Source organism: Passer montanus, unplaced genomic scaffold, assembly GCF_014805655.1.
Source record: "Passer montanus isolate IOZ18808 unplaced genomic scaffold, ASM1480565v1 scaffold17, whole genome shotgun sequence".
In the NCBI taxonomy this organism is placed as follows: Eukaryota; Metazoa; Chordata; class Aves; order Passeriformes; family Passeridae; genus Passer; species Passer montanus.
This window is the reverse complement of record NW_024364270.1, coordinates 11229857-11257184: the sequence shown is the minus strand read 5'-3', so window position 1 is coordinate 11257184 and position 27328 is coordinate 11229857. Positions and strand designations below refer to the sequence as shown.

The 27328-nt window shown below is 42.1% G+C and overlaps 1 protein-coding gene and 1 long non-coding RNA gene across 2 annotated transcripts; one reads left to right on the top strand and one right to left on the bottom strand.

The window, feature by feature from the left end:
- Positions 1–1195: 1195 nt before the first annotated feature.
- LOC120499807 lies at positions 1196–2284 on the bottom strand. Its single transcript, XR_005626967.1, has 2 exons — positions 2113–2284; positions 1196–1321 (listed from the first exon to the last, which is right to left on the bottom strand). It is a non-coding gene; the product is annotated as an uncharacterized LOC120499807 (long non-coding RNA).
- Positions 2285–2442: 158 nt separating this feature from the next.
- On the top strand, positions 2443–22482 carry UBE2N (ubiquitin conjugating enzyme E2 N). Its single transcript, XM_039703954.1, has 4 exons — positions 2443–2579; positions 19586–19832; positions 20015–20155; positions 20776–22482. Exons 1-4 carry the CDS (start codon positions 2550–2552, stop codon positions 20814–20816), a joined length of 459 nt encoding a protein of 152 aa, XP_039559888.1. The 5' UTR covers positions 2443–2549; the 3' UTR covers positions 20817–22482.
- The last annotated feature ends 4846 nt before the right edge of the window (positions 22483–27328 follow it).

The following is a 27328-nucleotide window of genomic DNA, read 5'->3' as shown; positions in this document are numbered from 1 at the left end:
ATACCAATAACAAGAGTGGATCAGGACTACAGGGCAGGGAAGGGGAGCAGGACCTCAGTGCTTCCTGCAGCTTCTCCAAAGGGCTGAGGGGCATCCAAAGCTGAGTTAATTACTCATGGACACCATCAGTACAATTTCACTCCCACTTCTATTGCCTCTTGTTGTCTGGGGCTTGCCAGACCCCACTGTAAGACAAACCAGTTCACCAGTCCAGCAGAGGCCTAGACTGAATGGCTGTTTTTCTGTCAAGTTAGTGTATTGCATCAGCTCAGAATGAACAGCAGGGAAAATGCCATGTGTAAGGAAGGAAGGGAGGAGTGAGATGGGAAAGGGAAGAAAGAAGCCCTCTTTTTAAGATTGACTCAGCTATTTGGTCTAACTTAACCTCAAGTATGTGGTTTCACACTACCCCTAAAACAGAGAACTATAGACTGTCCTTTTCTCACACCCTCAGGCACGGGTTCCTGTCCTTGTTTATGCCTCACCTGTACAGCTGTGTGCCCGTGGTTCACAGCAGCTCACCCAGGAACCATTTGTGCTTTTGATCAGCTCTTCTTAGCTGAGATCATGGTGTCAGCTGAGGGAACAGTAGTGTGGCAGAGGAGGAGGGCAGCAGCCCTCTGAACAGCCATGCAAATAAAAGTAGTGTGCCCTTGACATGAAACTACACAAACAGTAGTGTGGCAGAGGAGGAGGGCAGCAGCCCTCTGAACAGCCATGCAAATAAAAAGTGGTGTGCCCTTGACATGAAACTACACACTCAGTAACCACTGTGGAGGCAGGCCTTGGTGGAGTTGGGCTGTAGGAATGAATGCCCATTTGAATGGGGACTACAGGTGACAGTCTCTAGCTGGTATTCTGGAGTAGCCAGTTTGGATGGCTTTTCCAGCCCAATACTCAGGGATCTCTGCAGCAATCCTTCTGGGAGCTAAAATGGCTTAGGGGAACAATCTAAATCTTTGTACACAGGACAACAGAAATCAATGTTTTTGTTCACTGCCATCTCCTGATCAAGTGGACTTCAAAAGCCCTTTCATAAAAGCTAGGAGATGTATCATAATGAAAACTCCCAGGATGTGACAGACCACTTGTTGTGCAACAAAAGCTGTCAAAACATAATAAGCCAGATTAACTTGCTGCAGTTTCTGACTGAAGCAAGATTCCTGGTCTACAACACTTGAAAGGGGCCACTGAATTCAACACTGATGAGCATTTATTGGAGCCAACCGTGTTTCACTCTGTCGTTGCATTACACAGACTTTCAAGAAACTTTTGGCCCATGTTTTCTTCCATATATGCCAGTCCTCTAATGGACAATATTCTCGGAGAAGTGTAAAAGAAAAAAAACAAAAAGAGGTGAAGACAGAAACAAAGAGAAACAATTCAGCATGCACTGTAACAAAATACATGATTTTCCAATTACTTTTGTCTTGAGGGTATGGCCCAGTGAAGATGCTTTGGTATCTAAATAAGTGTTGGAGTCATGGAGTCTTTCTCCTGGATTTGCCATTGCCAGAGAACTTTACTTTTTACCAGAGTACACAGAAATTATGTCCTGTTTTAAACCGGAAGAAAACATTTGACAGGGAATTATACGTACATAGGGTTCTATTCCTGGCTGTGCTGTTGGCCTGCTGAGAAAGCTATGGGAAATTAGTTCATTTTTCTGTGCCTTTGTTTCCCATAAATAATGATGCACATTCTTAGATGTTACTATGCAGCTGTCCTAGTATGCTCATGCAGTGATTATACTCCAACGTTTACGATATTCCTCTTTCTGCTGAAAAAGGAGGCTCGCTAACCAGGTGTTATTAAGACAAAGATCACAGAATTGTTAGGGCTGGAAGATCCTATTTCCAACCTCCCTGCCAAGGCAGGGTCACTAGGAGCAGGTGACACAGGAACATGTCCAGGTGGGTTTGGAATGTCTCCAGAGAGGGAGACTCCACACCCTCCCCGGGCAGCCCCTTCCAGTCTCTGCCACCCTCAGCCTCCAGAAGTTCGTCCTCATGTTGAAACGAAACTTCTTGTGTTTTAGTTTATGGCCCTTGCTCTTTGTCCTGTCACTGGGCACCACTGAAAATAGTCTGTCACTATTCTCTTGATACCTACCTTTGCAATATTTTTATGTATTGCTCAGATCCCTTCTGTCTTTTCCTCTCTAGACTCAACAGGCCCAGCTCCCTCAGTCTCTCCTCGTTAGAGATGTGCCAGACCGCTCATCGCCTTTGTGGCCCTTTGAAGGCTCTGTCAGTAGCTCTTTGTCTCTTAGGTACCGGTGCTCTAAGGGACCTTTGAGACGGCTTTAGGGACACTCACAGAAGCCAAAAGCCAGGGCCGGGCAGGCGTTCCTCGCTGCCAGCGCACTCCCCGTGCCCAGGGCTCCATTGTGCCCGCGCCGGGGCCGCCCCCGCGCGCCGATCCCTTCATCCTACATTTCCCGGCGTCACGCGCGCAGGGCGGTGCCACAGGAAGCGCGGCGAGGGTCTTTCCGGCCGTGCGCGCGCCCCGAGCGGAGGCGCGCCCCGAGCCTGCACCGACGAGACAAGATGGCCGGGCTGCCCCGCAGGATCATCAAGGTACGGCCGCGCGCCCCGCCCGCCGCGCGCCGCTCCGCCGTGCCCCGCCGCCCTCCTGGCGGGCGCGGGCCCGCGCCCTTTGCGGGGATTGCTCGGGCGGCGGCGGCGCCCCACGGCCCCCGGTGCTGCCGAGCGCTGGTATCCGCGCAGCCTTCGGGTCCGGAGCTCGCAACACACCGGGCACACCCCCTGTGATTTTGCCCGCCCTGCGGCTCCTCACCGGGGGCTTCCGCCAGGCCCCGGCTTCCCGGCACAGCTCTCGGCGTGCTTGGGCCGGGGGAGGGCGGCGGCGGCGCCGTGCTCGCCTTCCTGCGGTGCGGTGAGGGACCGGCACAGCGAGCACTAAACCTGGGCCACAGCTGTGCGGGCGGCGGGACACCGGCACCGGCGTGCGCGCTGGGACAGCCTGGTTACTGCTGCGCTTGCCCGGAGCTGTCGGCCCTTCCCCTGTTAAGGTGTCGTGCTGGCCCTTCGGTATCACGTTCTGACTTTGATTTGCCCAGCTTTGCAAGGGCTCTTAACTTTGGGGTACTTTCAGCAGATCCTCCGAATTCAGTTCCAGCTGAAGACTTGAGTAATTTGGAGTCACTGGAGGTACAGGTAGCTGTCTTGCAAGCTATGAAAGCATAGCTCGGACCTGTAGCTCGTGTGGTTGTTCTTGCCGCGCTGCTGTCTCCTACTCGATTTGTAATGGTGCGAAATGAAGCCCTCGAATGGGTGATCATTCTCTTTACAAAAGTAATTAAGTGATTCCAGTAGGTTCGTTAGCCCTCACAGGAAATGATAGCATCATCATAGCTTGTTCCGAGTGAATGGATGTTCTGTTGGTTGGCAACTATTGTAAATAAATTAATTTAGAAAGTGTTAAATAGTGGATAAAAAGAAATACGACTATTTTGCCTAAGAAAAGTAGGTGATACAGATAATGAGGTAAAATAAGGCAGAAGTAGCCTTCTGTAGCCTTATCTTCTGTGAAACAGAACTAAACTACGATTAGTGCTCAGAATTGTAAGTAGTAAAAATAAAGAAGACCAGTCTTACAGATTTTGACACCTCTCCAGCTGCCTGAGTGCACAGCATGCTAATCTGAATGTATTTCAGGTGTGATAGGGAGCAGTGATTCATAATACAGTGGAACTGGTATTTATCGCAGAGTTGCAGTAAGAGCTCAGTCATGAGGCTGGTGTCTGTGCTAAATTTTCGTTGCTCTTGACACGTCCCCAGAATACAACTGAGAAGTGCACCTCTCTATGCTGGTGCATAAATTTTGCTCTTGGTACTTTTGTTTTCTTCGTGCTTTTCTAGGAAAAAACGTTGGCACAATTTACAAAACTCACTTCAAAAATGTGTGATGATGGTCCACTGTTTCTTTTCCTCCTGGAGAAGAGAAGTGGAGGGCTAAAGAGAGTCCTAGAAATTCCAGATTTTCTATGAAGGATCCCCTTAGACATATGGTGGATTGGGTATTTCCATGCATGCATTGGAAGTTGTCTGCAGCCAGTCTAGAGTTACTAAATCTTGGCTTGGCTGTGCTAGGTGATCAGCTCTTCAGCTCCTGTGCTGTGCATGCCTTAGGTTGCCACATGTGTGTATGATCTAGGACTTGAGTCTGACTAGTTACTACAGCCTCAAAAATGTGCAAAGTCATATCTTGAAATATCACAGCTGCAGAGGTGCAGACCCAGCAATATGCCTGCTTAAGTCTTTAGGAGTCTTGAGTGAGAATTGTCATGCCAATTTTGACTCATTGTTAAATTTCCTATTCTGGATGCCTTAGAGGGAGGGGAGGGAGTGAACTCAGTTGCTAGTGAGAATTGAAAAGATCAGGAAAGGAAATGGAAGAGAGAGATAGGAAAGAGCTGAGTAACGGTAAAATAACTTCAGTAAAGAAAATTAAATCTTCAAGCTATGCGCAGCAATAAATTTCATTATAAATAAATGGCATAGGTTACTTTTAGGAAAAGACCTTCTCCCTTTTTGCCACATGCACCCCTTGTGTTGTCATCCAGGAGAGACCCTCGATGGCTGCGTGGGGCTAGGAGAGCGTACTCGGCTGAAATGAAGTCCTGAGCCTGGCTGGCCGCTCCGAATGCAGTTGGCATTCCCTGTCTTGAGCGACTGCTGGCAGATGGCCGGGCTCTCAGGTTGACTTGCAGCCCTGTGCTCCTCAGCCTGCGTCTTTGCTATGCAGACTGTCACCCAGCCCAGGAGAGAGCAGGAGCTTTCCTTGCAGTGGCAAGAGCTCTGTTTATGTTTCCAATGCTCTCTTCAAGTTCAATGAAAAGGTGACAGTATGGGTATTGTAAAGCAGTTCTTGCAGAAGATGGAGAATTTTTTCCAATTTGCTGTCCTCAGATTACTTAGAAATGGACTTTATTTAAGTGTGTGTGGGAATGGTCTGTACATTCAAAAGATGACTTGCTTTAGAATTGTGACTGTTAGCACATCACAAATGTTGAGTAGAAGACATTGGTTCAGGTGGTTTTGAATCTTTAAAGACATAATCAGAATTGGAAGACCTTGAGTCTATTGAATAGAGAAGAGGTGTTTTTGTTTTCTTCAGTAGTTCAACACCAGGGGTCCTATGAGAATCATCTTGACAGAAAAACCTATTAATGTAAGATAAAATGAAAATGTGTTATTGGCACATTTACATAGATGTGTGGTTTTTATGCTGTAAACTTCTTTCCAAAAAGTGACTATTTCCAGTATTAAAAGGTGAGCCTTTGCAACAGACAATAAATAAGCCCAGTGACTTTTACTTTCAAACACTTATTCCATCAATTCTTGCCCATGTTGCAAAGTCACGTACCTCCAGTCGAGTAAGGAATTGAATTGCATCTGAATTTTTTTCTTGGCTGACATTCAATCCACCTCATTGCTGTGTCAAGTGCAGTCAGAGTACGTGAATGGAATGGATAATATTGCCCCATATCATCTTTTAAAGTGTTTTTCCCCTGCTGTTTTCATTGCTGCAGTGATCTCATCATTCATGATTTGGTGCACAGGTCTCTAAGTTGACTGTAGCCAGTTGTTATTAGTGCTTCTGTTACAATCACTGCAGCTGCTCCGATCATGAAGTAACCATCTGAAGGAGTAGCTGAGGCTACTTCAGATTTTTTTTTCTAATGAATTTATCAGTGTTAAATTACAGAGGCTTTGATTTCCTCCCCTGCACGATACTGTGGTGTTGTCTGAGATGCACATTCCTTGCTATTTACTGTGTGAAGCTATTTCTGTTATCTGCAGTGAACTCCTGCTTGCTGTATTTTTTTAAACTCTGGGAACTCTTGGATTGCTAGCTACAAATGCTGCTTCAAAATGTAAAATTTCTGGGAGGTTTTATGGAGATTTTCTTGGTGTGTGTGATGCTAGACACTTAGAGCATTCTATAGTAGAGGTCGGTATAATCAGACATATATTTGAGGTTTTTTCCTAATATAAATCAGGTATTTATTCAGCAACTGGAACTTTCTAGATGTTCTTTAAAAGTGTTACTGGCAGCCAACTTGAAGTTTCTTACTTTTGCTTGAAAGCTGTGAATTTTTGAGGCATGGACTTCTGTCCCCACGTGAAAATTTAAGTCACTGCTACTTTTTGATTTCTGTGACATGTCTGACCACTTTATTTCCTGATTAAAAAAAAAAAAAAAGACTTGAGCTAAACCTAATACCTTTTTGTGGTATTTTGTATTTCTTTGGTTAGGCACAAGAAAACATTACTTCTGAAGAATGCTTTTCCTTAGCATTTTTCAGAGAATGTTATGTCTTTTTGCACCTTGTATGCCATTTGAATCTTGTGGATAACTTAAAATTTGATAGAAGGGTGAAAATTTTGGAAATTTTCAGAGGTGTTTTTGTACATTTCTTAAAACCATCTTCTCCATGCTCCTCTCTCCCCCTTCCCCCCAAGTGTAGAAAGATAGTGCATGTGCTGTTTTGCAACCCTCGCTGAGCCTTCTTGCCAGGTGACCAGTGTGCTCTGGGCTGGCTGGGATAGCAGGAGGAGTACAGGCAGGTAGTGGGAGCCTGGAGCTTGGCAGGACAGATGCTTTGTGCAGGTAGTGGGGAGAAGCTGAGAAGAAGGCTCAGCCCAGAGGATAAGGAAACCTTCCAGTTAGGTCTAGTCAGGTTACGTTCTAAAAAGAAAATGTGGAGTCTTAATAACAGATACTTCAGAGGACACTGGTAGCTTTTCACAATCTTTTCCTTAATGAAGCTTTCAGTAGAGCCTGTAGAATAAAAACTGAGGAAAACTCAAGCAGATAACCCAGATAGAGGCAATAATCCTGTTTGAACCATCTTGTGTAATACTTGAGCAACTTTAAAGCACAAACCTATAGTAAACCAATGGATTTTTATTGCTTTGCATGCAGTTATGTTATACTGTATATGTCTGTTACATTTACCTGACTTTCAGAGAATCATCAAGTTTTGTGTAACAGTACAAAACAAAATCACATTTTTGTAGTTACTTGTGACTGGTGGATTAATAGTGAGAAGCAAGTTGCAGATTTTTCCATAGATGGTGTCGTGGATTGACCCTGGCTGGACACAGCTCTATCCCTCCCCTCATCTGAGCAGGGGAGAGAAAGTACAACCAAAGGTTCCTGGGTCAGGAGAATCACAGGGAGGGACCACCCGCCCATTGCAGTCGTGGGCAGAACAGACTTGACTTGGGGAAATTATTATAATTTATTACCTATCAAATCCTAGTGGGTTAATAAGAAATTAAACCTAAATCTTAAAACACCTTCCCCCCAACCTCACCCTTCTTCCTGGGCTCAACTTCATTCCTGATTTTCCTCTCTCCCACCCCTCAGCAGTGCAGGGGAATGGGAAGTGGGAGTTATGTTCAGTGCATCACACGTTTTCACTGTTGCTCCTTCCTCCTTAGGGGCAGAACTCTCTGTACTGTCTGCTCCAGCGTGGGGTCCCTCCATGAACTTCTCCAACATGAGTCCTTCCCACAGGCTACAGTCTTGACGAACTCCTTCACTGTGGGTCCCTTCCACAGGGTGCAGTCTCCAGGAACAGACTGCTTCAGTGTGGGTTACAAGTTCACACCACATGGATCACACGTTGTGCCAGCAAACCTGCTCCAGCATGGGCTTCTCTCTCACCAGGACCTGCCAGGAGCTTTCTCTTCTGTAGGCTTCCCATGGGGTCTCAGCCTCTTGTGGGTCCATCCACGTGCTCCAGCAGGGAGTTGTCCATGGGCTGCAGGGAGACAGCCTGTGTCACTGTGGGCTGCAGGGGAATCTCTGTCCCCACACCTGGACTACCTCTTCCCTCTACTTCTGTACTGGCCTTGGTGTCTGCAGGGTTGTTCTCACATAATCTTTTTTTTTTCTTTGTCCGCTGCTGCCCAGGTTGTGGTTTTTTTCCCCTTTCTTAAATCTGTTACCTCAGAGGTGCTACCACCACTGCTGATGGGCTCAGCCTTGGCCAGGGGCAGGTCTGTCTTGGGGCTGGCTGCCACTGGCTCTGTTGGGCATGGGAGAAACTTCCAGCAGCTTCTGACAGAAGCATCTCAGTGGGCCCACCCCCCTACCAGACCCTTGCCATGCAAACCCAGCGTAGATAGCCTTGACAGAAGCTCAGTATGAATCACTGTTTGCATTAACCACACTTTGACTGTTGACTGCACTGTATGTGAATGCAAGCCTCCAGTACAAATGTGCTCCATCAGTATAACTGCAGGAATGGTTTACACTCTTAGCTCAGTGAATTCAGTTATGCCTTACTTTACAATAGCTGGAGATTCACCATGAAGAGCTCTATCTGTGCTATCACATAGATAATCCTTTAGGAATTTGCATAGGATCTCAGATTTGCAGTTCCAAAATCCTGTAATCTGCTGTGGAAAATTTGAGAATGAGGTCATTCTCGGGGGTGGTGCTGCTGACCTTAGAATGCCCCTCTTCATGTTACTGCTTGCTACAAGGTCTTTTTCCAAGAGTGGGTAGATTCTGGTTGTTTTTGGTTTTTTTTTTTTCCTTCTGGGAAAGCACTGTTACTTGGAATACATTTGTGCTCATCTCGTTGCAAGTGGTTTTGCAGTGGTTAAAATTGTGTGGTGATGGGATTTAGAGAGCCAGAAGTGTGTGAGAGGATTGTGAGCAATCCAGAGTTCATTCACAGTGCTTGCTTAGCAGAGCTGTAGTATCAGTTTGCAGGGCAACTGTCTATATATCAAGTACTAGTTAATGCTGTACAACTGTTTTATTATTATTATTTTTTTTACAGCTGATGCCTTTGACATGTTGACACTTTGAACGTGTTTTCTTGCCTTTTTTTTGAGAGGTGGTGTTGGATACAGTTGGGGCTAGTGATGGATTCTGGGGACCTGCAAGGTGGTAGAAGCATTAATGTACAAGAGACACTAGCCAGTAATGAGTCCAGGAAGAGGGGGCATGTGGAATGCTGACACCTGGGAATCATATGGCAAGGAAGAGAATTCATGTGGGGGCTGGCTTTTGTGAACCAAAGTGTAGCCTCCTATTTATGATGTTTGACCCTTGCTTTACACTTTAATGGGCTTTGCTGCTAATTAGTTTTTAATTTGTCCTAAAAGGCAATGTTACTTACAGAAGATTTTCTTCAATGAAGTTGTTTTACAGTGATATAATTTTAGTGTAAACATTCTGAAGTCTCTCTGAGAATATGACGTCTGCTTAGGTAACCAATTTGTTTTCAGTAATGCTGGTTACAGCCAGTTCTTTACATAGCTGTGGCTAATGAATTGATAGACCCTGGAAGAATTTGTGCCAAAATGTGATGTAATGCAATACTAAGTTTTGAATTAAATCTTTGTAATTGTCTGAGGCAGCTTTACCCCTATATGTAGAAGACAGTTTTGACTGATAAGTTTCACTTTTTCCTGTTGCTTCCCCCTCAAAAATCAAAGCAAAAATGTGCATGTTTTTTACCTTCTGGATCAGTGTGCAATTTATCACTCCTTGGTGAAGGAGATCAGTGTGATCTTCCCCCTTATCGCAGTCAGACAGGAAGGAATTGTCATTTGTTGAATAATTTTAACTTGTCTCTGTGCCAATATAGAAACTTAAGGCTTTAGTTAAAGCACTATTTCATTCCCCAAAATTAGTCTGGACTATTGGATGTAGTTGGAAGGTAATGACACTGGTAACTGGCAAGGGTTACCAGTGGTCAGAATGAAAGTGTGAAAGAAATGTATTCTCTGTGTAGTCTGAATTGAAATGCTGAAGTTGATTATTGTACTTCTGCTTTTTGCAGAGAGCTGCACAAAGTGAAGAAGTTACCACCTAGTGAAGTTAGCTTAACCAGAAGTTTGTGATGTGGTCAATCTGGCTCATTCTTGTAGCGGCCTTCCAGTACCTAAAGTGGCCTACAAGAGCTGGAGAAGGACTTTTACAAGGGCGTGTAGGGATAGGACAAGGGGAGTGGATTCAAACTGAAAGAGGGCAGGTTTAGATTCGATGTAAGGAAGAAGTTCTTTACAGTGAGAGTGGTGAGGCACTACAACAGGTTGCTCAGTGAAGTTGTGAATGCCCCATCCCTCAAAGTATTTAAGGCTAGGTTGGATAGGGCTCTGAGCAACTTGGCCTAGTTGCGAGGTGTCCTTGCCCATGGCAAGGGAGTTGCACTAGGTGATCTTTAAGGTCCTTTCCAACTCAGGCTGTTCTATGATTCCGATTCAGGTTGAACAGCCTTCCTGTATGAACAGATTCAGCTTGGACTGTGCTGGCACAAAAGTTTTTGTGCCACCGAGGTGAACTTAGACTGAGGAACTGATTTGGCTCAGAACTGTGCAGTAAAGGTTATTTCTTAAGCCAAATCAGTTCTGTGATCTCATCTGTTATTTGACTTTGCAAACACTTGGGCTGATCAGGGGAGTACGTGGAAGGATGACTGTTCAAACTAGCACTGCTGCTGAGAAGTTAAAGCTTCCCATTCAGGCAGACTTGCATTTTGTGGGAAAAGGAAATGGTGGAGGTAGTTACAGATGTGAGTGAAGTTAATCGAGAAGGACTGAGAACTGTGCTGAACTGGTGGGTAGAAAAGCAATTTGACTTAATTGTAAACTCAACAGCCAATGAAGAATGAAACAAAGGACTTCCATTCTCAATAACTAAAAATTAGTGGAACTTAGGTGTAATTAAAAAAAAACTCTTTGATTTTTTGCTATTGGTAGTGTTTCTTCATCTGTTTTAGAAATCTTCCTGGCGGATTTGGCAGCAAATGTCTGATCTTCCTCAGGAAGCAAATACTGAAATAACTGATGAGCAATCAGTTAAACTGAAAGATCTCTCTTTTTCCTCATCACATTTTCTCCCACATAAATTGTTATGTGTGGTACTCTGCAAGTGATAAGTGTTATTATTTCAGCTGTAGCAGGAAATGGAGCTAGTGGTTTTAATTTTAAGTCTGTCATCTCTTTCTCAAAAATTCTTAATTTTCAGTATCATCCATGGAGTCCAAAACTGTCTAGTGCATTCTCTCTAAAAGTGTTTCTGGATACAACATCTCAAACACAGATTAAAAAGTAGTGTATGGTTTATGATGAGGCTGACTTTGGCCAGGTGCTTACCCAGCCACACTCTCTCCCCACCTCCACCAGGCAGGGGAAAAAATAAGAAGGAAAAACTCATGGGTCAGGACAAAGAGAGATCATTTACTGATAATCATCATGGCGCAACAGGCTCAACTTGGGGCACATTAATTAATTAATTTGCTTCCAGGTAAGATAGAATTGGATGGTGAGAAACAAAGACAAAATTAAAACATCACCTTTGTCACTCTTTTCCAGTGCTCAACTTCAGTCCTTCACTGCTTGCTCCCCAACTCACCTGTCCCTGATGGATGCAGGGGGGTGGAGAATGGGGGTTTATGGTTAGTCCACAGCAGCTCCTCTCTGCTCTTCCTTCCTCCTCACACTTTTCCTGTGCTCCAGAGTGGCCCTCTCCATGGCCTACAGTGTGGATGGATACGTGCTCCACTGTGATCCTTCATAGGCTACAGGGAATCTTTGCATCAGTGCCTGGAGCTTGTCCTTTCTCTCCTTCTCTGACCTTGCTGTTCACATTAGTTTTGCTCACAAACTCCTATTTTTTTTTTACCCCTTGCTCTTCTCTCTGTGTGATGCTGTTTGCTGTCCTTTCTTAAATACATTTTCCCAGGTGTGCCACCAGCTTGGCTGAAGGGTTCACCCATGTCCTGTGGCATGTTTGTGGAGCTGGCCGTGTCTGGTGAGGTAGAGCTCTTGGCCTCTCTTCACAGAGGTCACCCCTGGAGCCCCTCTGCTGCCAGCAATTTGACATATACACCCTGTAGAGGTGCTCAGTTGGTAATGCATTTGAATTAGATCATGCCAAATGCAGAAAAAACTGGGGCAAGCTGATGTTGATTTCTTTCAATTGGGATGCCTTTTTCATTTTACAAGTCGCGCTTCTTTTTGGCCATTTTGGGACTATTTCTGAGGGGTTGCATTGCATCCTATTGTTACAAAAGTAAATGGTCAGGGTTACCAAAAAGTTTATTTTGTAGCTGGCTATTTGGAGACCTCCTGTAGCCCCTTGTGGAAGCAACTTGTCGAGGGATATGCAGATTTTATTTTTCATTTGTGCTGGTGGAAGATGTTTTTATCCACAGCCAGTGCCAGCTGTTCCACGGTTTCTATTGGAAGTTCCTGTCCTCTGCTGGATGGCAGCAGAGTTTTGATGTTGTTGATCAGCATTTTTCAGATGTAGTTAAGAAGACCTAGCTCACTTTTCCCGAGTTGCATTGAGAATGCTGTCAGGGTGTGCTTTCCCAGTAGATTTGCAGAATGGTAATTTCTGGCAAGGTGGCAGCAATAAACACTCATACTTGAGCTGTAATTCCTGTTGTAGATTAAGTCCACATCTATCATCTGTATTCCCTGATCTGTTCAGGATAAAGATAGGGTAAGTTGAACCTACAAGTAAGGGTAGATACTGCCTACACTTTCTCACTGTCTGACATAGATTAGAGAGGACTTGGAGTGTAACTTCTGTCTTAGTAGATGATATGGAAGGGAAATTGCTTGACTGCTGCTTAGAGAATTGAGCTAGTAAATGTGCTACTGAAAATATGAGGAAAGAATCATTCCCCTGAGACTTTGTATAAAGACGTGGTATTGTGCTATTTCAGATATTTAATAGCTTTAAGACCTGCAGTGTTTTCTCTTTATGTAAGAGGCCATTATTAATGTTTTGTGTTTTGAAGTTTCAGAATAATTTTATCACAGATATGTCAGCCTTTGAATATTATCTGTCTTTTTAAGGTACTAGCATAAAGTTGCTAGCCATAAGAATGCTTTTCTGTACTCTTAGTGCTGGAAAAGGTTCTTGGATAACTGTTAGAGATATGCAGAGTCTGGTGTTTAAGACTTGTATAGATGGATGAAGACTTTTAATTTAGTAGTTTACCATCTGTTACTGAAATTAGCCTAGTTGGTAGTTAAGCTTCTTCCTTTGGAATGAGGAGGCATTTCCTTTTTAGGATGGTTACAGAATAGTAATCTGTTACGCTGGTATCCTGCTGTGATTAGCCCTGCACTCTTTCCTCTTTCCTCTTTCCTCTTTCCTCTTTCCTCTTTCCTCTTTCCTCTTTCCTCTTTCCTCTTTCTCTGGATTGGGCACTTCCTATGTTAGACCATGAGGTAAGAGACAGCTATATGGGCAAAAGTGAAAGTGCATAATAGGCTGAACTGGAAAGGCAGCACAGATTTGGTTTTTCTTTCCTTTCTTCAGTGGCTGATCATTTATCACCCTATACTATCCAGTCCCTGTAAGGTGGTAGGATTTCTCTAAGCTACCTTTGTTGTAATGGATTTTACAAAACTCACTAGGTGATTTCACAGCTGGTATTAAAGCATAATATGGACCAGAAGACCATTCTGTAAAGTAGTGTGTTCCTTCAATTGTAACATTCATTGAGAGCACAGTATTAGTGGATTAATAAGCAGCATGTTTTATTTATTAAAGTAATCTTCATAGCAGTAATATTGAATGTGAAATGAGAAAACTGGAGTGTCAGGAAAATGAAATGCAGGTAGCTGAATTACTAAGCAAAGCACATTTGTCTAGAGATATGGAACTTGGATTTCTTCTCTGAGCTAGTTTGTGCTGACTTCACAGGCAAGCTTCTCTTGAATTCTAGTGGCATTCACACAGTAGCATTAAAGGTCACATATTGTATGGGTGCTCAGTATTGATTTGTTCCTAACTGCTTTAGCCATGTCACTTGGCAGGCAGTGTAAAAGTTGTGGTGGTGAACTATTGCTGTAGCACAGGGAGCAGAATTGCCCTGTTTTTCCAAGCAAAAAATAGTTCTCCTTTCTAAAAAAGCAATGAAGAAGCTTTTAAAATTGTCTAATTCCATGCCAGAATTGCTTCCTTCAGTACTGTAGTGGTCTCTGTCGAGAAGCTTTACAGTCCTGCTGCAGTAGCTCTGCTAGGTGAGAAATAACATTGGGGTTTTTTTGCAAGTACTTGCATAGGTGAGTCTTCTGATTGTGGTATTTGCTGCTTTTGTATTTTGGCACTATCTATTTGTAGTTATTTGTTTGGTCCTGCCTTAGTCTGTTGATAGCAAGCAAGACTTTTGAAGTAGCTTTTTGTTTTTCAAAAGGGTAGCACAGAGAAATCTTGTTAGTTGTTTTGACTAGGGCCTTGACAGCTTGAGGCTTTTGTAAACACCTCTGGAAGACTGAAAGTGATTGAACTGAAAGTGATTGAAATAGTATATTTCTAATGGAGTCCTCCTTTGTATGCTTGCTCATACCTCCATGTTCATTAGCAGTTGATTTTCCTGTATGTCTGTATGGAAGCATCTTCTAGGCTGTTCAGTTTATTTCCTTAAAGAAGTGCTCTTACTCTGTGTGTATGAACAAGGAGAATTGTGGTGGTTATGTCTGCTTTTCAGTAACATTTTCCCCCCTTTGACTGAAAGTAGAATAACCAAGCAATAGCTCAAAGAATGAATGAAACCTACTCTCCTGCAGATCCATCTCTCCTCATTGTGTGCCTTCTCTTAGTCTTGGCAACCTCAAAAGCCCTCACCCCCGCCTCCTGCTCTGCTGGCCTCTTCTAAAGATCACAATGCTCTCTCTTCCCAAGGCTTCCTATCCTCACATGTTACTGTAAAAACAGGTTGAGGGTTTCTTCCCCCTCAGGTACAATTAGTTTTCAATTTAATGTCTTGATAGAAGAATAGCTGTGCAGTATGTCAGCTACACCATCTGTCCCATCAGTATCATCTGTCACTCTGCTGCAGGCCACCTGTGTTAATAAGGAAAGCTTTGCTTTTGCTTGTCAAAACACCTTCAACACTTCTGTGTTTTCTAACCACTTAATTTAAAATAAAAAAGGGGAGGCATGAAAAGGGGGGAGGCATAACCAGTTGTGATTGTCAGATTTTTTTTTTTCAAGTATGGACTGGAATGTATCTTCTTTTGGGTTTGTTAATTTATTTTAGTCAGTGGAAATTTACATTACTTGGAATTGGAAAAAGTGGAGTAAATACAGGAGTGAGAAGAAATCTCAATCTAAAAACATTGCAGAGTATGACAAATAGAAATAATTGCCTACAGCAGCATAGGAAACTTCACTGAAAGCTCTAGAGCTTTCAAAATATGTGCTCAAATATCTTCTGTGAAACTTCAGTATGCTAGAGGAGAGCTGATAAAAACCACTACATAGTATGATTCTGGAACACTTACTTGATGGGAGTTTGTATTCTTGTTGGAGACAAAATTAACTGTTCTATTGTAAAAACATTTATTGTGAGCAGCAGAACTGCTAAACCCAGTTTTCTCTGAATTTATTATATTTCCTTTTTAGCATGTTTGTGTATGTGTGTTCCAGGTCTTTTTATCCTTATTGTCAGAGATTCTTGCTGGGCAGGGGTGGTATACACTTGGTTGGAATAAACTGGCCAAACAGCAGTAGTAGTGTTGGAGCTGTTCATGTCTTCCTCTCCAGCAGCACTGAGCTTGGCTATCCTTAGCCATTGACAAACAAAACATAAAGAACAGCTGAAATTGGACAAAGGCAGTTTTGGGGGAAAAGGGGGAAGTAACAGAGTGCATAAAACTCACTTCCTCAGTTTAAAAAATGTAAGAAAGTCTGCCTAAAATAACATGGGAAGTCAAGTATTGTATGTGTTCAATCATCCTGATTAGTTAATAAAGGTGGTAAGTTAAAAGTTTAGTTACAAGAAATTAAACAGTAATTTATTTATTTAAATGGGTTTGGGAGACTTATTTTCATTGGGTAGCCATTCTCTGGGCATTAGAGAATAAGATCAATGTGTAGTTCAACATTTCCTTGTTTGATCCACATCTCATCATTCTCTTGTAGGTGAAGTACAGGGTGCTAGGTAGTTACTTTTTGTAGTGGGCTTTTTTTGTGTTTCTTTTTGGTTTGTTTTTGCTTTTTAATTGCTAATGTACACTTAAAAGAATTAAAATCTATAGACAGGTCACCTTCCTGACCTGTTTATATGGTATGACCAGGTGTATAGCATTGCCACACAATTTTTTCTCTCAAATATGACTTATTTTTGCCAGTTTCATAGCAAATCAAATTTATTTTGGCATCAGCATGTCTGCCACTGTCCATCTTACCCTAAAATGTGGAAATCGAGTCCCTATAATCACTTCAGAATTGGGTCTAGTTGTATGTTTAAGCATTTTATATGCTTAGACCTTACCATGTAACTTTCTGATTAATTTCTCCCTTTCTGTTCCTTTTCTGTGGTGTCCCCCCAAATATATTTAAGATATTATTGTTAATGTTTTCATAATTGTAGGACAAAACTCTTATTTACTGTCAGAATTCAGGTGTTGATGTATTTAAATATAAACAATGCACATTCTCTCAATAAATGGCATTTTTGCTGTCTTCCTTGCAGTCTAACAAGCTTGTTTGTGTTATACAGTTCTAAAAAGTTGTATTTTCTGAAGCTTTTGCACAGAGGCAGTGATGTGTGTTCATGGGCTCGAGGCCTTTTGAGTGTTTTGGAGAAGTTTAGCTGGTGCTTGCTCTCTGCTGCAGCAGAGCGTGGCGGGTGTGAAAGATGAGCGTCAGCCAGTTCCCTCACAGGTGTTCATCCTCCTCCTCTTTGGAAACAGCTTCAATGACACCGATAGGGACCGAGCTCTGTGCACAGTGCAGGAAGCAAGGTGTGCCTCTGTGGAATTTTCATCCAATATTAATGTTCCCCAAGGGGCCCGTGTGGGCTCCGAGCAGGCTCAGTGCTCGAGTGGCTGTATGCAGCATAAAGGCTCCTCTTGGCACCCCCTTTTTCTGGGGTGTTTTATAGAAAAGTGGCCACAGTCACAGGATGTGGAGGCATGAAGGGCTTTCTGAGCAGGTGACAGGCTCACAGTGGTACAGCCCCTTAGGTATTATGGGGTGCCTGCATGGAAAGAATTGCTTTTCTCGTTTATGGGCTCTCCTGTTGTTTACTGACAAAAGGTCTATAGTGGCAGAATGTGCAGCTTGCAGCCAGGCACTGCTCCCTCAGATCTGCTGGCAGGTAGAAGTGCTGATGCTGCTGCCAGAGAGCTGCTGATTCTGGGTTATTTTAAGCCAGGATTGGCTCCCCAGTGTAGTTACAGTCAGCATCCTGGCATAACTAGGGATGCAGTCTGGGGACTGGGGTGACTGAGGGGGAGCTGGGGACTGCTGAGATCAGCCCAGCTATTAAAATGTGTTATCCTTAATATTAAAAAATAGTCTTTGAGCGTGCCCGTCAGAATGAAAGCCATGCTTTGCTTACAAGCACGTCTCTGGTAAAGTCCAGCTGTGCAAAAGTTTAAAAATTGGTCTTTTCCATAAGTTCCTTATTTTTAAGTTTTCAGTTGGCTCACATTAGTTTATATTTTGCATTAGACACTTTCCTCTGCTGGAGCTGTCCAACAGTATATGGTCTTTCACAGGCAGAGACCTAAATTGTCCCATTTACCTGAGGCAGCACTCATACTGACAGCTTGCTGAAAGAAACTGAGAATGGTTTATGCATTGCAGGGATTATCTGTAGTTTCTTACTGACTTTTCAAACCACTGAATGTAAACTATCAGAATTTGTTATGACTGCTTTTCTACACAATTAGTGTACAAGTAAATAGCCAGCAGAATACAAATGACTAAGTTATAAAATTATGTGTATAATATAAATGTACTCACAGAAGTGAATGTAGACAGCTCTAAAAAGCTTCCAGTGAGGTGTGTAAGTGGCATGTAATGTCTATGCAGACAAGTAGTCAATATGTAGGTGCAGCAAGGAAGCACACCAGATAAATTTAGTTTTAGGTTTGCAAATATACATAGTAATAAATTCTATATGATAATTTGTAGGACCTTGACAATTCAGAGATGAGTAATCGGATTTTGGAATTAATTACTATGATGTTACTTCTTTATGTATTGATTAGTTTTTGTAAAATGAGGTGTTACTTAACTGCATCAAGACAGCCATATCACTCAAATGCTGTGTACACTTATTTATGGCAGAGTAATGTAGCAGTGCAGTTATGTTTGAAGAATTTGTTTAGTCAGGTAGAGGTAATCTGTCTGTTTTGTGCTTGCATAGAGAGAGACTTACTGTATTGGAGAGAGGCTGACTGCAAGGGTGTGTGTACTGACAGGACAAGAGAAATGGCTCCAAACTGAGAGTGGGTTTAGGTACGATGTAAAGAGAAATTCTTTACTGTGGGGTGGTGAGGTGGTGGAACAGGTTCTGCAGAGAAATTGTGGGTGCTCCATCGGTACGATGTAAAGAGAAATTCTTTACTGTGGGGTGGTGAGGTGGTGGAGCAGGTTGTGCAGAGAAATTGTGGGTGCTGCATTCCTGGAAGTGCTATTGTAGATACATGGAATAAATATGCTATAAAACTGAAATATTAAATTAATGTTACACCTACAAGTTGACTTCTTCTGTCAGCAGAAACAGGATGATTTTTCTTTGTGGAAGCCAACACAGAAAGGTGCTGAAAAAATTAACTGTACACAGTAAAAGCACTCTTAGAAGGAAAGAGGAAAAGGGACTAAAATTGTGTGATGAAATGAGACTTCAGCAGCATTTTTTTGTCCCTGCCTAGTGTCCTTTTGCCCATTTTGGCTCTTTTTTATAAGAGCTAGAATGGTGCCCATAAGATCTGTGAAGGCAGACAGCAGAGGAGAGGAAGATGTACTGGACTTGGTCTGACTGCTCAGTGCATTAGCAGGATGGGCAGCTCTTAGCTATGGTCACAGCTTGGTGCCTGAGGTAGGATTGGCAGAAGAATGGAGCAACAAAGAAACCTCTGTAGGAGATTGGCCTTCCCTAATTTTGTGTTTACAGACCATCTTGACTGTCTTCTGCTGTCTGTTAGGGTGACTTTAAACATGGTTATGTGTAGGCTGAAAGTGCTCACACCAAGGCTATTTGTGCATATATATGTTTAAATATATAAAACATCCTTAAAATACACCTTTAGTGTTGCAGAAATGTAGCATTTTAAATTCTTTGAAGTTGGATCTGATTCCAGTACAAATGTTCAGCTTAATAAACCAGTCCACTCTTGCTAAGAGTAAACATTGAACACTTCCTGTGGGTGATTAATCCCTTTGGCTTTTCACTTATGGGGGTTTTATTTAAGGTAGAATGGGAAATGCTTTTGGTGTTTTAATTGTGGTATTCTTTAAAGTGCTTTTAAGTATATTGAGAAAAACACAGCAGCTTGGTGATAGTTCAATCAAAAGTTAAGAAAATTGAAGCCAGCTGAGTTATCTATTACTGTGTGTTACAGACACACAGCAGGTGAGGATCTGAGAGGAGATGGGTACCAGTTTACCACAGCCTCATCTCCTTTCTGCAGACGTTCTTTGACTTCAAGGTATTTAATGTAGTTTCTGTGAATATAGGCTAAATGGATGCTTGTTGCTTTTAAAATGGTTTGTACAGGTCGTGTTTATTTTAAATGGGTTTTATTTATTTCATTGCCTCCTTTTCTTCTAGGAAACCCAGCGCTTGCTGGCGGAGCCAGTCCCTGGGATAAAAGCAGAGCCAGATGAAAGCAACGCACGCTATTTTCATGTGGTCATTGCAGGTCCACAGGATTCCCCCTTTGAGGGTGGGACATTTAAACTTGAACTATTCCTTCCAGAGGAATATCCAATGGCAGCTCCTAAAGTACGTTTCATGACCAAAATTTACCATCCTAATGTAGACAAGCTGGGAAGAATATGTTTAGATATTTTGAAAGGTAAGTGTTACTATGTTTTCTTTCTTCTTACCATATTAAATATAGATGTTTGTAAGTTGACCCTAAGAAGAGTTTTCTTGTGTTTAAAGAATATCTTGCTTCTTATTTAATCTGGAAAAACTTGCTATTTCTGTAGACTGTGGTGAATATGGTGTTTCATAGTGCCATAAATGTTTCTTCAGATAAATGGTCCCCAGCTTTGCAGATTCGTACAGTTCTGCTATCAATCCAGGCTTTGTTAAGTGCTCCCAATCCAGATGATCCACTAGCAAATGATGTAGCTGAGCAATGGAAGACCAATGAAGCCCAAGCCATAGAAACAGGTGATGTATCTTCTACCTTTTTTTTTTCCCTAGTTTTAGGAGTGGCTTACTAATCACTGGCTGGGGTATGCAAAACCTGACTTCTAGTTTTATATCTGCAGCTTGAAGAAACAAAAAATTACTGCATACAGTCATAGTCCAGGTGTCCTAAATGTGCCTGCAGTGGTCAATTTTTAAGTCTGCGAGGCCTGATAGAAGAAGAAGCTCTCTTGATATGTTTTATCTTGAATTTTGATGGTCCTAATTTGCTAGTCTGTCTGATTTGGAGTTCTGGTAAAATGAAGGAGCATTCTACTGCTTGTCCTCTACAGCTTAAGGAATGGATTAACAGGTTCTGGAAAGTACATCTCTGATATTGCATCTGTTGCAGGCTGTAGTGGAATGGATGAGTTGCTATATTATGCCTCTTCACTTTTGGATCCACTACTGTCAGACTGCTTCTATAATGTATAAAAGTCGACAGCTGCTGGAATTCAAAATTGCACTTAAAAATCTCAGAACTGATACATTTTGTGTGCTTGCAGCAGTGGTATAAAAGATCTTTAAGAATATGAATTTAAAATTATTTAATCAAGCCTGAAAACGCATCTTTTCTTAAATGTGTTTCTTTTTCTTTACAGCCAGAGCATGGACTAGGCTATATGCCATGAATAATATTTAAATGCGCTTTGAACATCAAGTGTGCATCACTTCTCCTGTTCTGCCAAGACCTCTTCCTTTTTTTGTTTGCATTTAATGGACACAGTCTTAGAAACATTACAGAATAAAAGCCCAGACATCTTCAGTCCTTTGGTGATTAAATGCACATTAGCAAATCTGTGTCTTGTCCTAATTCACTATTGTACCGCATGAGCAGAGGCTAGAAGTATCATCTGGATTGTTGTGAAATTGTTTGAAAGCAGCAGCACATCTCTGCTTTTAATCATTTTTCCCGTCATGGTTTAAGTATAAGCACTGTGAATGAAGGTAGGCAGGGTTAGCTGCGGGGCTTTTTGTTTTAATTTTGTGGGCTCCTCCTCCCTTTTTATGGTGATGCTAATTGCATTGGTAAAAGCAGCTAACCAGTTATATTTTAGAATATACCCTCTAGCCCAGTCTAACTTAGACTCTGTAGATGGACAAGCTTCATTGTTTGAACAAAAAACGGGAACATTAAACATCCATCACCTTCACTAATATTATAGTGATTCTGCTGTCAAGTGTAGAAAAATCCCTCCAAGAAAAAGCTTGTGACCATTTTGTATGGCTTGTCTGGAAAATCTCCTGTAAATCTTATGTTTTAGTAAAATATTTTTTGTTATTCTACTTTGCCTTTGTATAGTTTATTTTGCTGTGTTTTCATTTCTCTGTGACAATCATATTCAAAAAAATTGAGTCCAGAATTGACAGTTTTTATTCACCAGTCTGACAGATTTAACAGTAAAGAGGGGGAATTCACAAGTGGGGTTTTTTTTAGTTGTTTTGTTTTGTTTTTCTTCATCTGTTTCCTGACTTTTTTTTTTTTAGTTTGTGTTATGTGGGTGACCTTACCTGGCCAATTTAATATGAAATTGCATTTGGAGTGACTTTTAGAAACAAGTCTCTGATGGAACAGTTGTAACCTTAATTTTAGTAACGCGTCAATGTGTGTTTTCATGGACATAACCAGAATGAAGTAGAAGATTGAGAGCAAAAGACAGCACTAATTATGAGTATCTGCATAGCAGCAAGGTTTTCTAACCTCTTTTAATTCCTGCCCTCTATTAACTTGAAATTCCAGTGTGTAGAACCACTGTTAGAGCCAGCTTATGTATTGACTGATGTCTGCTTAGCCACTTACAGCTAGCAACTCATACCACTGGCTTTTCTCTAGAAGCCTTATTAAGCTACTTGCTTGAGCAACCAGTCAGCCTAAATAGCAACAAAGCTTCTTTATTGGAGGGAAGGAAAGTGATGAAAAAATTCCTTCTCATCCTTGTTTTTTGTGTGTGCATCCTGTCTAGGAGTCCAGTATCTTTTCTGGGAACCCATCTAATTGCTTCCCTTCATTTCTTGATCTGTGTTCTCTTCCTTTCCCCAAGCTCTCTCCCTCACAAAACCAACCAACCAAAAAGCTTAAAAGCTTTTGGCAAGGCCAACCTGAAATGTATAAATGACAGCTTGTAGTGGTTGCAGTAGGGAGTGTTTTGTCATGCAGTTCAGGGGCATGGTTATGTAGTCTGTTGGTATTCTCCCTCTTTCACCTCTTCTTCCTCTAGTATCATCTGACATTTCTAGAGAATGTGGTGTATTTATTGTGCTCTTATGTAAGATGAAGAATATCTATTAAAACTATGTTTTCCAACAGACAGTGCTGTCAGTGGTTAGTAACTGGTATTGTCCCTTGGAGTTCTCTCCAACATGGTTGAAGAATGGTTCAGAATTCAACTTTTCCACCAAACTGAGTCATTAAAAAAACTGTGTTAAAAGTAGTGTCTGTGTTGAATGTAAGCCAAAGTTGGGTCCAGGGCTTGTAACATGTTCTTCAGAGTGGGTGAGCACCATTCTTAAAAATGTCTGTTTGGGGTTGGCTGGGCTATGTCCTGCATCTGCTGCTAGCACAGAGAGCTTCTGTAGCAGGCAGCCGAGAATGAGTGAGCTGTGCCGTAGACTCTGGATTCACTTCACCTACCTCTTAATGCTTTATCTTACACTACATATGCAGCTTTCCTCAGCTCTGTGTCTAGTCCAAGGGCTGGTGGCACCCCCAGAGCACAGTCAGACCCACCCAAGCATCCTGTTTGAGAGTGGCTTTCCCTCCCTCCAGCAGAGAAACAAGACCTGAGCTGGCACTTTGAAACAGTTTTATCTTCATAGGCGGAATGAATCCAGACCCAGATAATGTATATTAAATAATACTTATTTTAATTTTAAACCTCTTTTAAGAGCACTGTATAAAGTCAAGCTGGGGATTTCATTCCAGCTTGTGCCAAGGAATGTGTGACAGGCTGAATTCTTTGAAGCTAGTAAGTTATAACCTTTTCCTCAGTTACACAGGTGTATATTCCCAGTTGCTATGTGAAACTCAGTTATTTCTCTTACACCTACCATTGCAGCTGATAAGCAAATACAGATGTCTTTTAGGGCATGTTAGTTTTATCTCCATTTTTAGTATGTATCTATTGGATCAATTTACAGTAACTTTAAAATAAATGGGTTTCCTCTACCATTACTGGTGCTATGTGTCAAATGTCCTAAAATCCTGAGCAAGAGTGATGGCATTGCATTTTATGTGTCAGTGTTTGGGTAGTAACTGTGCAGCTGTTGAGCCTGGGTTATCATATGGGCTCTGTAACCACACATGCAAAATACTTTTGCAGTAGTTTTCTGTAGATCAAGAGGAAGACTTTTGGTTTTGCATAAATACTCAGTGGTGGTCTCTTCACATGTAGCCATGTTCTGTCATGGGTATGAAGTGTATGATTATTGGAAGCTGATGGAAGAGGTTTTTTGTATCTTAGCTGACTTTAGTCTAAACCAAGTGAAACATTGCTTCGATAGCTTTCAAGTAATTGTATTTCTAACACATTGAGACTATTGTGGAGCATCTTAATGGACTAGTGACATCAACAATTGTGACATCTCTATTTATATACATTTCTTCTTGGGTTGGGTTTTTTTGGGTTTTTTTTGAGGTTTAAAATGTCTGGTAGGTTTTGTCAATAACATGTCTTGACTGTAATGTGATATGACACTGAAATAAAAGGAAGAGTGATTATTCATTACTTAGGCACTGAGCTTCATTTAACTGCAGTGGGCTGCCATCAGTGTGCAACAAGTTTCCTAAGAGTTCCATCTGAAAAATAAGAAAGATAATCTTTAACTTCTCTTATAACTTTTCAATTGCTTGTGGCTTCCCCCCACATTGTAGAGAGAAGAGCAGCACTTCTGTCCTAGAAATCCTCAGAGGAGACTGCTCTGCTATGCAGCTCATAGGATGTGTTCCATCCTTCCCATACTTCCCCCACTTTTTTGTTTGTTTGGTTTTGTTTTGCTTAGGAGTGTGTGGGGTCTTTTGTTGTTTTTTGGGGTTTTTTTTGCCTGCCTGTTCAAATATGTCTGGTTTAGTACAAGGCTTTCCTGCTTGCAAGTTTAGACAGTTTCCAGTGCAGTCAAATTGATAATTTATTGAGCTTTGCTGAACTGTATTGCATTATGAGCATGGCACAAGGTTAATAATCACATGCCTGCTGGAGTGGAGTTTGTAGTTTATTGTGGCCTTTTCTGTGGAAGTGTGCAGGATGATTTTAAAGCAAATATTTAATTGTTGCACTGAAGTGCATTAGAAAAGAGGCATCAAGCAGCATGACTGCCTTATCTGTGGTGTTTGCTTTCATGAACTCCCCTCAACACTTAGATAAGGGGTTAGGTGAGCAAGTAGAGTATCTGTGGGTAAAGGCTGCTCCAGTGGAAGTGCTCAGGGGAACACTACCACTGGCTGAGCTGGGTTAGGAAAGGGAATTGTACCCTAAGAGGACACAACTGCGTAGCTCAGTTAGTTGCTACAGAGCTGTCACTGTTGGTCAGCTCATCGCTGAGAGCGAGTGCTCTACCTGAAGAAGAATTGTGAGCACTGGAAGGTAGAAACCACAGGTACTTACCACACTGTGTGAGCCTTCCCATGTAAGGAGATGGATGCAAGTGTGACATAACAGAAGCATTTTTATTAGTTCATTTTTTAGGAAGGTAAATACAAATTATTTCATATAAAATCATCTCTGACTGGAGTACTTGTGCAAGGTTGTTCCAGATACTTGTGTAAGCTGGTTTGTCTTCAGAGCTGCATTGAAGGAGTATTTTTGGTTCAGGCCTAGTCTGCACCTTCCTACCTACTTTGCCTACTAAGGCTTGCGAGGTCATTTATAAATCTGAAACATTTCATGTATGATGTTCAGTTGTTGCTTGCTGTAGTGGGTGTGCTTGTCTCAGCCTGAATACCTGCTGTCATTTTCCCATCAGCTACTCATGAGTAATAAATACAGTGTAAACCTTCCAGGTAAAACTGAAGGCTTAGGCTGGGTCCTGGTAAATTTATGGAAGAATGTCTGTGTTCCCATACTCAATTATCAAGGGCAGACTAATCTCACAAAACACAATAAAGTGATTCTAATAGTGTTTTTTCTTCCTTCAGTTGCTGTGGATGTTCGTCTACCTTATTCAAAGACAGGTTGCATTAGTGTCATAGCCAGAAAGCAGGAAAGAAGGAAATACTTAGGAGAGTGAAGCAGTTGAATGACAGCAAAAAGGCCCTTAGGACAAGAGCCTTGTTACAAAATCTGTCTGGATGTAATGGGCACTAGGCCACAGGTAAGCCAACAGCAGGGTAAGTGCACAAGCTGAAGGTCTTTGGCCAGCATCATACATGGCTGTAATGCTTCTTCACGCTGCCCATCCATCAAATCTGGTGGTAACAAATGAGGGAAAGCTGCTGGGAACCAGTGCTACCACTGAGCCACTGAAAGCAGTGTGGGTGGACCATGAGGCAAGCAGCAGCTGATCACACAGCAGACACATTCAGTGGCCCCTTGACATCTTAAAATGGCTATTTGAGCAGTATTTCATGCTAATTTAAGGGAAGAAAATTGTCTGAGAGCATTGTTTGGGGTGGTGGTGCATAGCCGATAGCAATCAGATTGTCACAAGCAGAAAATGCCTGTGATTGCTGAGTCTGCAGGTAAAGAGGTGGCACCATTCCGTATGTGGAGCATTGTCCTAATGTGGATGTGGTGCTGTTCATCATTTGAGCCAAGGAGGCAGTGCCTTGCCTAATGCCACAGCAGCACTGAGACCCTAAGAATATTGAAAGAGGGCAAGTTCAAAAACACCTAAACTTTTTCAAGTTCAAGACTGAAGGTTCTTACAATCTCTCCAAGTCTTGGGAAAGTTAATGACTCTGCCTTTTCTTGCCATCTGTTGTGCTTCGTCACACTTCTGCCTCCACTTGAGTCTTACACTGCACTTGATGCTCTGGAGATGCAGTGATAGGAGCCAGACAGGACTATGGTAAAACTCTCCTTAAGGTGAGGAGAGGGAGCTGTGGTAACTCTGCTTGTCGCAGATACAGAGAGGGAGAAAGGAGCTGCTTACCAGCCTAACAGCATGGAAGAATGCAGGTTCAAAGAACAAGGTAAGGGGCAGTAGGTCTTCAGCAGCAGTTTTCAAGTTGGGAGAGGCATTGGACACGTGTGCTAAGGGGAGAGGGGAGTATCACGTCAAGTTAAGGAAAAGAAATTATTCTTTGGAACAATGAGCTTAGTAAAGCTTGAGTGCCAGGACAAGGCAAGAAGTAGGAAACACTAGATCAAACTTAAATGTAGTTCAGATGGGGTTGAAGCCTTTCACACAGTCACTTCTGGTGCAGTATTTGCAATGGAATGACTACATCATCCACAGGACTAATTTAGATTTTATTCTGGTATTTCTCAAATATAAAAAGTCAAAATTCTTACATCAATCTTTAAAGAAAATCCATGCAAGCAGGTCAAAATGTGTACAACTTATTTCCCTTCCCACCCCCCCCACCCCCCACTTCCTTTCAGTTTTCACTTCACAAACCATGCTGGTAATTAAACCAAGTGTCTGCCCCTCATGTTTCTTTTCACAGCACATTGTTAACAGAACAATGCTAGGCTAAGCCAGGGGTGCAGTAAGCACCAAAATAAGATTTTTCACTTGAACAGCCTCTCTGCAATACCTCAGGATTTCTTGTGTTTAAAAGCACATCAATTTTGCTTCATTCTGGCTCCATGAGATTTTAAACTTTAAGGCTCTTTTTCTTTGATACCACCTCAGTGTAACTCATAAGAATCTCAAAACCTATCAGCCAGGAAAAGCAGCAGTACAGAGTAGACTCTGACAATTGCAGATGACAACCTGTCTCTTCCCTTTTTCCTCTGGTGAACCAAACTGGACACATTGTACAGTATTTTTGGCATGAGAAAAATCCCAAATTTGCTTTGTTTGAAATAGGTTTGGCCCATCAAACTAGAGATTCATGTAAAAACAAAATGCTTCTAAACATTAAAATTGATAGGTAGTAGAAAAAATTGTAGCCTTCCTATTCCCATTTTTACAACTCTTTCTGTTGGAGTTTAGTGTCAGATTTCATTAGTACTGAAGTCATACTGCTGTCCCTTCACTGCAGTTGTTCCCTGT

Bases quoted from the DNA above. Each gene is read 5' to 3' on its own strand.
- UBE2N (XM_039703954.1), top strand. From the start codon at position 2,550: ATGGCCGGGCTGCCCCGCAGGATCATCAAG. The intron at 2,580-19,585 runs GTACGGCCGCGC...CTTTTCTTCTAG, and splicing joins TGCCCCGCAGGATCATCAAG to GAAACCCAGCGCTTGCTGGC. The intron at 20,156-20,775 runs GTGATGTATCTT...TTTTCTTTACAG, and splicing joins AGCCCAAGCCATAGAAACAG to CCAGAGCATGGACTAGGCTA.